The following is a 12,462-nucleotide window of genomic DNA, read 5'->3' as shown; positions in this document are numbered from 1 at the left end:
GCAAATGAAAGTGTTCAAAATGCTAAGGAGAATGGGAATATTGATTTTAGAAATTTTGTCAAGAATGCATGATAAATTTGTGGAGAAACTGGATCACCCGTGTATTGTGCATGGGAACATAAAATTGCATAGCCACTCTGGAAAATAGTCTGGCAGTTCCTTTCAGAACTAAAAATGGACTTACCATATAGCCCTGCAATTACATTTTTTGGGCACTTATCCCAGAGAAATTAAGACTTACTTTCATGCAGCATTTGTACATGAATGTTCATGGCAGCTTTATTTATAACCACCCTAAACTGGAAACTACACACATGTCATTCAGTGAGTACATCGTCAAACAAACTGATACATTCACACCATGGAATACTACTCAGCAATTAGAAGGAATGAACTGTTGACACAGCATCACTGGAGGAACCTTAAGGTAATTATGCTGAGTGAGGAAAAAAGCCAATTTCAAAAGTATACATACTTCATGATTTCATTTAGTAATATTTGTGAAATAATACAGAAATGGAAAACAGATTAGTGGTTGCTGTGGTGAGGGATGGGGAAGAGAGAGGGATATGGTGATGGGTCTGATGAATATCTTAGTTGTGGTGGTAATACACAGACAAAAATGAGTACACCTATAACTGATGGAGGATCAAATTATTCACATAAGATCTAGCATGGGACCTACTTGTGTAATATTTTCCAGCCTAATATGAATTCATAATTATTTGAAGATGAAAAAAATTTTTTAAATGTGACAGTAATCGCTAACAGAGTAGAAATAACAAATCCATAATCAGAAGAGAAGGAGGAAAAGAAAATAAAGAAAAATCAGACACTTCTCACAGGATGTAGGTAAGGAAACATTGGGAAGCAAAGAAAAGGGAAGATAGCTACAAAACCCCCAAATGACAGCAGAAATAAATTAAAATATATTGAAAGTCACAATAAATGCAAATGGACTAAACTTCCCATTTGACAGTCTGAATTTTTTTTATCTAGTTATTTTCTGTGTAAAGAGACCCAGCTAAAACACAATGACACAATGACACGGTGGCGGTTACCAGGGGCTGGAGTGGGTGAGGAAATGCTGGTCAAAGGGAGGAATAAGTTCAAGAGATCTGTTGTACAACAAGGTGGCTATTGCTAACCACATGTTGTATTCTTGAAAAATGCTGAGTGGATGTAGGGTGGTCTTACCACAATGGTAAGTATATCATATGATGCATATGTCAATTAACTAGATTTAGTAACTCTACAGTATATATGTATATATATATACATATACATATGTATATATATGTATATGTATATATATATACATATGTATATATGTATATGTATATATATATATACATATGTATATATGTGTATATATGTATATATATATACATATGTATATATGTGTATATATGTATATATATACACATATATATATATGTATACTTCAAAACATATTATGTGACAAATACATATAATTCTGTCAATAAAAAAAATTAAGCCAGGCACAGTGGCTCATGCCACTTGGGAAGTGGAGATTGGGAGGATCATGGTTCAAAGCCAGCCTAGGCAAAAAGTTTGTAAGATCCCATTTCAATCAATAAAAGCTGAGCATGGTGGCAAGCGCCCATCATTCCAGCTATGTGGGAGGTATAAATGGGAAGACTAGAGTCCAGGCCATCCTGGGGAAAAATTGCAAGGCCCTATTTGAAAAACACTAAAGTAAAAAGAACTGGTGGAGTGGCTAAAGTGGAAGAGCACCTACCTAGCAAGTGCAAGAGCTTGAGTTCAAACCCCAGTACAGCCAAAAAAAACCAAAAAAATCTTTGAAGTGTAATGACACAGAAATGTTAAAAGTGAAGTGATGGGGGAGGAGGAAAATGCCAAAAGAAAGTGATTATGTTATATTAATATCAGATAAAATAGTTAAGGAAAACATTACTGAGATTAAGTCAATGCATGATGATAAAAAGAACAACTAAGTGGGAAGATACAATCCTGCACTTGTGTATATCTAACACTATAGTCTTAAAATATGTAAACTCAACAGATTTGAAAGGGGAAAGGGATGAATCCTTTTTGTGGTAGTGTTAATATAGCTCCATTGGCACTTGCTAGATGAACCAGTCCAAAATTGCCTGAGGGTATTGAAGATTTGAGCAGTGGATTAATAGAAGTAGTTAGAATATGTAGAAAACACAGATAGAATGTATGTTATGTATCTGTCTATGTCTTTCTCTATATATAGATATTATAATTGTAACTCAACAAGTAAATGCTTTTCTTTTCAAGCATACATTGAACACTTACAAAACTTGACCACAAGTTTTTTTAGATTATGAAATTAATTTCATCTTATACCACATACTAGATCATAAATATATGCAGCATATTTTCTGACCACAACTGTATAAAATTAGGAGTTAGTAACAATGCAATAACCAACATCTCTTTCATTTATACATTTTTTTTTTGGTGGCGCTGGAGTTTGAACTCAGGGCCTCATGCTTGCCAGGAAGGTCCTCTATCACTTGAGCCACTCTGCCAGCCCCATTTGTGATTTATTTAAAAACACATTTCTAGATAACATGAAGTTCAGCTAAAATAAGACAATTAGAATACATAAGAGTGGAATTACAGTGATCGTACATGTAAAAACTATGCATGCCACTGAAGACGAGGGTATACTTAGAAGGAAAGATGTAACTGTACTTGCATATAGTGCTAGATAAGGAGGAAGAAGAAAAGCTAGTGAGTTAGGAGTCCAAATGAAGAAGATAGGAAAAGAAAATTTGAGTAAAGCAAAATAAATATAATAAAAATCTAAGGATGAAAGAAATATATGTATATCAACTTTAGAAAAAATGAGTTATTTCTTGGAGGAAGAAGAGACTAAAATAGAGCATTTTATATTTACATGTAATTTATACACATAAAATTATTTTATGTAACAACTTTATTGAAATGTAATTCACATACCATACAATTTACTTCGTGTGAGAATTCACTGGTTTTTAGAATACTCATAGAATTATGCAAGTACCATCACAATTGGCTTTAGAATATTTTATCACCTTTCCAAGAAACTTCCCACCCATTAGCTGTTATCCTTACACTACCCACCACCTCCAAGCAAACCAATAGTGTACTACTTTCTGTCTCTATAGATTTGCCTATTCTAGACATTTCATATAAATGGAGCCATAATAATAATAATAATGTTTTTTTATAACTTAATTCTTCTACCTACACAAGCTTTTTTTCAAGTTTCATCTATTTTATGCCTAAATCATTTTTCACTGTATGACTATACCACATTTTGTTCATTTGCTTACCAGTTAATAGGAATTTTGGCCATTTCTACTTTGGAATGTTATGAATAATGCAGCTATGGACATTTGTACAAGTTTTGGTGTGTGCATATGTTTTTATTTCTCTTGGATACATATCTAAGAGTAGAATGCTGAATCAAATGTTAATTCTATGACCGACATTTTTGAGGAACTGCCAGACTGTTCCGAAGTGGTTAGACCATTTCACATTCCTACCAGCAGTGTAGAGCATTCTGATTTATATTCATCCTCATTAAGGCATGTGATTATCTGATTTTTTTATTATAGCGTCCTTACTTGGTGTGCAGTGGTATATAATTGTGGCTTTGTTGTACATTTCCTTAATGATTCGTGATGTTGAACATCTTTTCGTGTGCTTTTTTGGTCATTAATTTGTCTTTTTTGGAGAAATATCTCTTCAAATCCTTTGCCTGTTTTCTGTTTTGTTGAGTTATGGGTGTTTTTTTTAATATACTGTTGTATACAGTATTCTGGACATCAGTCTTCACTCAGATAGGAGATTTGCAAATATTTTCTCCCATTACATCGGTTGCCCTTTCACTCTGTTGATAGTGTCCTTTGATGCGCAAAAGGTTTTTTTGCGGGAGAGTAGCAATAATGAGATGTGAACAAAGGACCTCACACTTGCCTAGGCAGGAGTTCTACCACTTGAGCCATGCCCCCAACTCTTTTTGCATTAGTTATTTTTCAGATAAGTTCTCATGTTTTTGCCTGGGCCTGGCCTCAGATATGATCCACCTACCTCCACCTCCCAAGTAACTGGAATTACTAGCATGAACCACCACACCAAGCCCACCCAAAAGTTTTTAATATTGATTAAGTCCAATTTACCTATTTTTTCCTTTATTTCATGTGCTTTTGGTGTCATATCCAAGAAATCATTGCCAAAAACTGCCACCAATTTTTAAGCTCTCAGCCTGATGTCATTTGAACTATTCAGTGAATAACTTGAATTTTGAAGTCAGTTATTTCTACTCACCAATTTACTTTTGCAGTTATGGAAGATTTTCATAATGATCCATTCAATGCCAAGTTTCTTTTGATTCTTTATTTTCCTGATTATTGCCAAATGCATTCGATTGTAAGTAGAAAGCGTGGAAATAGCACATTGTATTGTGATACAGTTGTTCCCCATGAGGAATAGTGATCAGAATTATTGCCAAGTGCCTCTATTAGGAAAAGCAAATTCTTAACTGATTAAAGACCATGGATATTATATATCAACTACAAAATGAGGGTTCAACTTTTCTGCCTCATTTTTTTAAATACTGAATTTCACTTCAGCTCATGTAATAGAGCTCAAAAACTTCAAAGACATTTTGCATCCTGAAAAGGATTTCTTGTGATTGTAATGTTCATTTGAAATTCAAATAGCTCTTTGGAATGTGAAGTTAGCTAGAAGTTATGTACTGTAGAATAAAAGGAAGGAAGAGCTCTTGTATCATTGCTAATTTATACTTAAAAGAAGATACTGTACCTTTGTACCTAGATGGGAGTAGCAAATGCATCTTTTGAAATCATCAAATAATTCATGAGCTGTCTATGATAAATACCTTGGGCAATGTTTTTTTAAACCTCTATAGTTCTTATTGAAACTATTGTATACGTTTCAAGCTGGTAGTCATTAAACCCCTAATTTTGTATAGAAGATGATTTAGAAGACTCAATAGAAGCCTAAGACTTGATTCTCCTGCCTCGAAGAATTTACCTTCTCTTTGTGTAGCCTAATCACATATGACAATATCAAAGAAGAATTAAGGGACATTTACCATTTAGAATCTAAGAAAGTAAAATAGGTTGATGTGGTCTGAGAAGGTCTCAAGGAAGTAGGCCTCTGCAGGCCAGGAGGTGAAATCTGATTGTAGTGGGCCATCTGACATGAGGGTAGCATGTGCCAAGTACCTGAGCAGAGGACACACATCAAGTGTACTCTGAGCAATTGGACGGTCAGGGCAGATTGTGAGAGCTGGCATGGTAGTTTCATATTTAACACAATCAACTGCAGAGAGACATGGTGAGTTCTTAACCGGTGGAGTGTTGGGAAAATGTGGGGATCATAGAATTTTAGAAGTAAAGGTTTCTGGATGCATCTAACCCAACATCCCCTCTTTTTTACTGAGCCTATGGAAGTAAAATAACCTGTTCACGGTTACCCAATTAGAAAACAGCAGATGTATGTCTCAGATTTTCCTTTAAATTCACTAATTTTTCTTTCATAACACAATCCTTCAGCATGCATTAAGAGAAAAGAAAATGGATAGAAAGGATAAATAAGAATTATCTTAGTGTAGAGCCAGGTGCTGGTGGCTCACGCCTATAATCGTAGCTACTCAGGAGGCAGAGATGAGGAGGATCGTGGTTCGAAGTCAGCCCAGGTAAATAGTTCTCGAGACCCTATTTCAAAAAACACACCACAAAAAAGGGCTGGTATAGTGGCTCAAGGTATATATCTTGAGTTCAAGCCCTAGTACTGCCAAAAAAAAATTATCTTGGAAAAAGTTAGAACCTGGTGATTATTTTCTTTGTTTTAGTGGATGAAACAGACAAACACCTAGAGAATTCAGTAAAGGACAGAGTTACTTCTAGAAAATAATATTTGATTAAAGGAAGAGATTAAAGGGAAAAGTAATACTAATTAAACAGTATTTATAGTTGAAACCTACCTTGGTAAATGGATGCTAAGTAAAGCTGAACAAGTGAATTAATGCATCAATTGAAATTCATCTTTTTCCCACGAAAATATCTTACAAGTACTGTTTTAAAGTTTATTTAAAGAAAATATTTTCTTTTACAGATTCACCTTCTTGGAGTTTTGCTTGCCATTTTAGGAAACTTTGTAATCAGCATTTCCCTAAATATCCAGGTAAGAATAACTTTATTTTTCTAATTCTGTAGTTTGATCCAGGGACATTTTTTACCTTTGTAGTTCTTTCCTTCATTAAAAAAATAGACAAAAATATATTTGAAAACTTATTTAGTATAACGATAAGTATATGCCAGGTGTGGTGGCTCACACCTGTCATCCCAGCTATGTGGGAGGTATAAATAGGAGGATTGTGGTCCAGGCAAAAGTGTGAGACCCTACTAGAAAAACAACTAATGCAAAAAGGGCTGGGGGCATGGTTCAAGTGGCAAAGCACCCCCCACCCCAGCCAGCACAAGGCCCTGGGTTCAACCCTCAGTACCACCAAAAAAAAAAAAAAAAAGACAAATATAATCCAGGCTGAATTGCACTCATGTTTTTTCTTTTTCTGATTTTAAAAGAAATTAAATGATTTCATTGGCTTCTAACATTGTCATGGACTATAGACAAGATATGTTTGATGAATCAACTACTTGATTTGATTTTCAGTGCTTGATTGTTTTCATAAGCTTTATCCCCAGATAGGATACAATTTTTTAGAAACAGTTTATAGAGTTATATATATTTTTCTTTCTTTAAAATGTTGTTAAGTATGTCTGTGTACACCAAGGTCTTGGAAGAATGTAGAATATAAAATAGGAACTTTGCTGAAACACAATTTAGAAACCTGGAAGAAGTGCTAAGCTAAAACCTGAGTGAAATGTTAATTTAAAACCAAACCATGAACTAAATCAAAATTTTAAATCATTTAATGAATCAGTTTGAAATCTAATCAAACCAATGCAGTTTCTAAAACTATTGAATCAAAATAAGCCTGAACATCAAAATATTTCAGTGTATAATAATTTTATATAAGTCCTTGCTTCAAAATGACTTAATATAATTTTCAATAATTACTAAGAAATTTATTTATTACTAAAAAATTCAAAAATAAACCATTTTCCTTTTTGTGTTAGTCAGATTCTCATCACTGTGACAAAATACCTGAGAAAATCAACTAATAAAGGAAAAGATTTATTTTGACTCCTGTTTTAGAGGTTTCAGTTCATGGTTACCTTGTCCTGTTGCTTTGGGCTTATGGTGGCACAGGACATCATAGCAGTAACACATGACAATTGAGGCCTGTTCACCTCATGGTGGCTAGGAAGGAGAGAGAAACAGAGAGAGAGAGAGAAAGAGAGAGGGAGAGAGGCCAAGATCCCAGTTTCCCCTTCAGCTGGGTCCCACCTTCTAAAGAATCTGTCACCTCCCTGTTGTGTCAAAGGCTGGAAGCCAAACCTTTATCACTTGGGCTTTGTGGGACCCAAATTATAGCATTTATGAAAAATAATTCAAAGAAAGGAAAAGACAAAAGTAAAATCCCCCTCATTGCTCAGAAGTAACCACTACTAATTATGCATCTTTCTCTGAATCAACTTATATGCATAAACAGCATACATGTATTTGGCTGCATATTCTAAATCACATATTACCACTCTTTATTATAGAACATATGAGTTATTTTTGCTATTATGAATAATAATAAAATTAATATCTATTTATGTAAAGATATTTATATTTTAATACTTGTATGAGTATTCTGGAGGTCAAAGGATGTTTTCATTTTAAATATTGCTAGGACCAGCCAAGTTGATGTCTACATGGGTTGTGTCATGTTACACTTACACAGCAGGCTGTGGCCATTCCCCATAATCTCAATGCCACATATCATTAATTGGTGAGGGCAGAGAATAGCCTCTGATAGATGAAAATGGTATTACGTTGTTTCACATTCTTTGCATTTCTTTGATTATTCATGAAGTTAGGAATCTCTTCCCATTTGTAATCTATATGCATAAGCATATCCTTTGTCTCTTGGATTTTGTCTTTCTTTTTTTACTAGTAGGAGTTCCCTTCATACTAAAGATATTAACCCTTTTTGTAAATGTTTTCTCTTTAATTTTGTTCATATTTTTCTATACAGAACTTTAAAAAAAATACAGTAAAATATTTGCTTTTCTGGCTTATATGCTTTGTATTACACTTAGAAAAGTGTTCCTGGGCTGGCCGAGTGGCTCAAGCAGCAAGAGCACCAGCCTAGCAAGCTTGAAGCCCTGAGTTCAAAAAAAAAAAGTGTTTCCTGATGCCAAGTTTTTTATTTGATTGTGGGTTTTGTTTTGATTTTTTTTTTTCAGTACTGGGGATCAAACCCAGAGCCTTATGCATGTAAGGCAAGTACTCTGCCACTAAGATACATCTCTAGTCATAATTTTGCTAAAAATGTTTCATGTTTTCTTCTAGCACTTTTATTATTTTCTTTTTAAAAAAAAAATCTAAGTAATCTGGAACTGCACACAATTCTTATAAGGAAGTAAGCTTAGTTATCATAAAAACGATAGAGAAATTATCTTTATTTGTATATAATGGCCAGTTTTTTAGGAATTTAATATGTTTGTTTAGTTTTTGCTGTCCTGGGGATCAAACCCAAGACCTTGTGCATACTCGGCAAGCACTCTAGCACTGAGTGACATACCCAGTCCATTATAAATGTGTTTTAAATAGAAAGAATTATTCAAACCAGATATAAATTAAAGGCAATCTGCCTCTCTCAATTCCCTGCTACTTGCATTCTGCCCTGCTATATTAATTGTGATTGGTACTTTGACTCATAAATCTGAATCCCTTTCAAAAAGGGATCTCCTTAATAACTTAGCTTTATTTTATTAAAGTTTATTTTGATATCTGAAGTTACTTGACATTCTAAAAGAACTGTTTTGGTATAGTGTTCTAAAGTTCCTTAACTTCTTAACATGCACTTTGTCTTTAAATAGTAATAATGATACATATTTCATAGTCATTACGAGAAAAAAGCAATGTGCTTATATAAAAAGACCCTGCAAACTATAAAATGCTATATAAGTATGAGTTGCTTCTGATGGTAATATGTTTGGGACAAATAGTAACTCACAATAATTACTCTATAATGATCTTCAAATAAATTAAAAATCATGGTGAAAATTTATGGGACTTGAAATTTCAAAGCAAGTTTTGGGTAGAAATGTTTTCTTGTTTACATTCTGATTTGCTTCTAGAAATATTCTCATCTTCAGTTGGCACAAGAAGAGCAACCAAAGCCATACTTTAAGAGTGTGCTTTGGTGGGGTAGCATCCTACTGATGGCTCTGGGAGAAACAGGGAACTTTGCAGCTTATGGAGTTGCCCCCATCACTGTCATTGCACCGTTAGGCTGTATGTCTGTTACAGGTGAGCAATTTTGCTGTGTTTTGACAAATAGAAATGTTAAAAAAAAAAAAAAAAGTCAGGATAATTGTCAAAAAAAAACCATGCAACATGTTTACATGGAATTATGCTTCTTATTTCATTATCTCCTGTCCTGCTGCCACATTAACCATGAAGAAACTTGAATCTTGTATTTTGTAGCTATTCCATGTATATTTAAAAGTCAGATTCTCAATGTCTGGGTCTTAATAAGTTAATAGTAACTTAAAATTTTATACTGTGTTTTTCTTCACTAATGGATTATGTAAAAGCATTTTATTCATATGGTAAACTGACATTACATGTAGTTAGAGCCTTTGATGTCTAATCTTGACTCCATAGTTTAACATCTCTTTGACATAAAAATTAAATATTGGTTATTCTACATTATCATAAGAATGTGCAATTTTATAGTAATGGCACAATTATCTACTTTGAAAATTTATATGACTTACTAAATACATTTAGAAAAGAGCAAAATGAGATGTTGCTAAAGACTTTTATTAAAAAGAGCAAACATTATTGCTTAAAAGGGAGACCAGATTCTCTAAGCCTTCTTAAAAAAATCAATAAAATCTTCTGGTTTTATTCTTTATCTGCTGCTATGGGAACAGCATGTTTCTAAATTTCTGTGACTTTAAAGAACTTCATTGAAATAGAAACAACTTGATAGTCATTGTGAACAACTAGATCAAGCATATCATATGCTTACAAATCCCAGTTTTAATATTTCTCCAAAAATATGACATCATATTTATAAATTAAGGATAGCTTTAAATGAAATAATGTGTATTCAAAGAGAATTTCATTTTATTTTGGAGGCTCCTCCCTTTCTTAATCTCTTAAAATACATTAAAAATACAGTCATGGTATATAATGATAGAATATTCTATGAAGAACACTAATTTCATTCCTTAGAATTGTTTAGTTAAAATCCCCATACTGATACTACACTGAAGAGGCAAAAACTATATAGTCATTCACCATTTTTAATGTTCCAATAAAATGAGCAGATTGGGTATATTTCTATTTGCTGCATATAACATATTCACGGACATTCTAGATTTTCTCTTACAATCTAGTAACAGATAAAAGATCTTATTAGAGGGAAAGGAAGGGCAAGATGACAGATTAGAAGCATCTTCTGGTTGGCTCTGTGAATGAGAAGAGTCAGGGTAACAAGGAAGAGACTATATTCTGAAGAGAGAAAGAAAGGAATAGCATTGGGAATTATGAAAGAAGTATGAAGACAGCTGAAAAGCACTGAGACACAGAAAGGCAACAGAGAAAAACAGAAAACAGTCTCAAACTCCATCCCTAACTCCCCTGATAAAGGAGAAGCCAAAGAGACCAAAGACACAATCAAAAGGTAAACCAGATGGCTCTAGTGACAGACTGGTAATTCCAGCTGCAAAATAAGTCCCATACCTCCTGCAAACTTTAAATCCAGTGAGGGAATATGGTGAAACAGTGACTGCTCTAGAGTAGAAGGCTAGCTTCCGTGAAAAAAGACATTATGTCACTCCCTTATCTCTGATAGTTATAGTAAGGTGCCATCTTGAGAGAAAGCCTATGATTTAAATCTGAGCTACTCTGGGAGCTTGAAAGCAAGGAACAGTCATGGCTCAGGGAGTCTTGGGACATTCTACCACAGTGTCTGGGTGGGAGATGGCCACAAGAGGTGACCATGGAAAGGAAGAGGGTCTGACACAGACCCATAGAGAAGTTCAAACAGCAGGGAGCTTGGAAAGTGAAGAGTGTGGTGGTTGGAGGCCCCACCCTCCCCAGCAAGTAGCAAGTCCCATTGCCTGAAGGTCCTGGAGGAAACAGTACCAAGCCCATAGCTGGCGTTGTACTTGGCCTCCAGATCCTGCTTCCTGGCAATATGTGTTGGCTTCCACCCTGATCCCAAGCTATTTGAATCACATAATTTCCACAGCCTCCTTCCCCCTGCCCCCTTACCACAGAAAGGTGAACTGCTAGACAAGGTCTAAAAGCCCTGAGATAAAGCAGGCAGAATGCCTTGGCCCCTCAGTTTTCCTTACTTCCCATGCAGAACTCAGTGGTCTGTGTGCTTCTCACACTCTCTGACACATTTGGGGGGCATTTCTACATTTGGATGTTTGCTGCCTCTAGGAATACAAACTGGGGGCTTGTGGAGCAAAAGGAAACCTGCCCATTCAGGAACCTATAAAGCTCCCTGCAGCCAGCAGCAACTCCCAGTACACAAAAAAGGGAAGCTTCTATGTGAAAGCAGCCAAGAAGCAGATAACCAACCCTTCTACAAGAGACTCCCAGCTAGTTTTCCTCAATCTGAGAAGGGCTGAGAATCAGGCCTTGTACCCTGAGCACATAGGCAAATGTTTAGCTTCTGAGCCATAACCCCAGGCCAGTGATAAGAAATAGCACCTCAACCTGGCCACTACACTGTCCTGCCAGAACACTGATAATACTTCAACTGAAAGAATACAAGTGATTAAAATTCCAACCAATGTCTTGGCCTCCAGTGTACAAATTCCAATGCACAAACATAAGAAATATGAAAAACAAGGCAATATGACTCCTCCAAAACTCAACAACTCCACAGCAAGAAACACTAATGGCAGTGAAGTAGATGATGTCTCAGACAAAGAATTCAGAAAATGATTATAAAATGACCAAGTGTTTAAAGAGGACATAAGTCATCCCTGAATGAATTCTAAGGGAACACAAAGAGCTGAGTAAAATAAAGATAGTACAGGACGTGAAAGGGGAATTTAATGAAGATATAGAAAAATCTGAAAAAAGATCAAACTGAAATTCTGGAAATGAAAAGCTCAAAGTAAAATAAACTCAGTTGAAAGCCTCTCCAGTAGACTGGACCAAATTAAAGACAGAATATCAGGGCTTGAAGACAAGGGAGATGTATTAGAACATGCAAGTGAAGATAAAAAAAAAAAAGAAGTACAAAAGAACATGCAATACCTCTGAGACACCATTAAAAGATAAAAC

General features: G+C 34.9%; 1 protein-coding gene across 3 annotated transcripts in view; it reads left to right on the top strand.

The window, feature by feature from the left end:
- Nipal2 (NIPA like domain containing 2) overlaps nt 1–12,462 on the top strand; it is a 79,320-nt gene that overhangs the window by 14,363 nt on the left and 52,495 nt on the right. For all 3 annotated transcript variants that reach the window (XM_074068898.1, XM_074068897.1, XM_074068896.1), the window contains exons 2-3: nt 6,145–6,213; nt 9,285–9,456. In XM_074068898.1, the coding sequence (XP_073924999.1) occupies nt 6,145–6,213; nt 9,285–9,456 (241 nt within the window). The remainder of the gene's footprint in view (nt 1–6,144; nt 6,214–9,284; nt 9,457–12,462) is intronic.

This window comes from Castor canadensis, chromosome 3 (genome assembly GCF_047511655.1).
Source record: "Castor canadensis chromosome 3, mCasCan1.hap1v2, whole genome shotgun sequence".
Lineage (NCBI taxonomy): Eukaryota > Metazoa > Chordata > Mammalia > Rodentia > Castoridae > Castor > Castor canadensis.
Note: the sequence above shows the minus strand (reverse complement) of the source record. Positions and strands in the feature narration are given on the sequence as shown.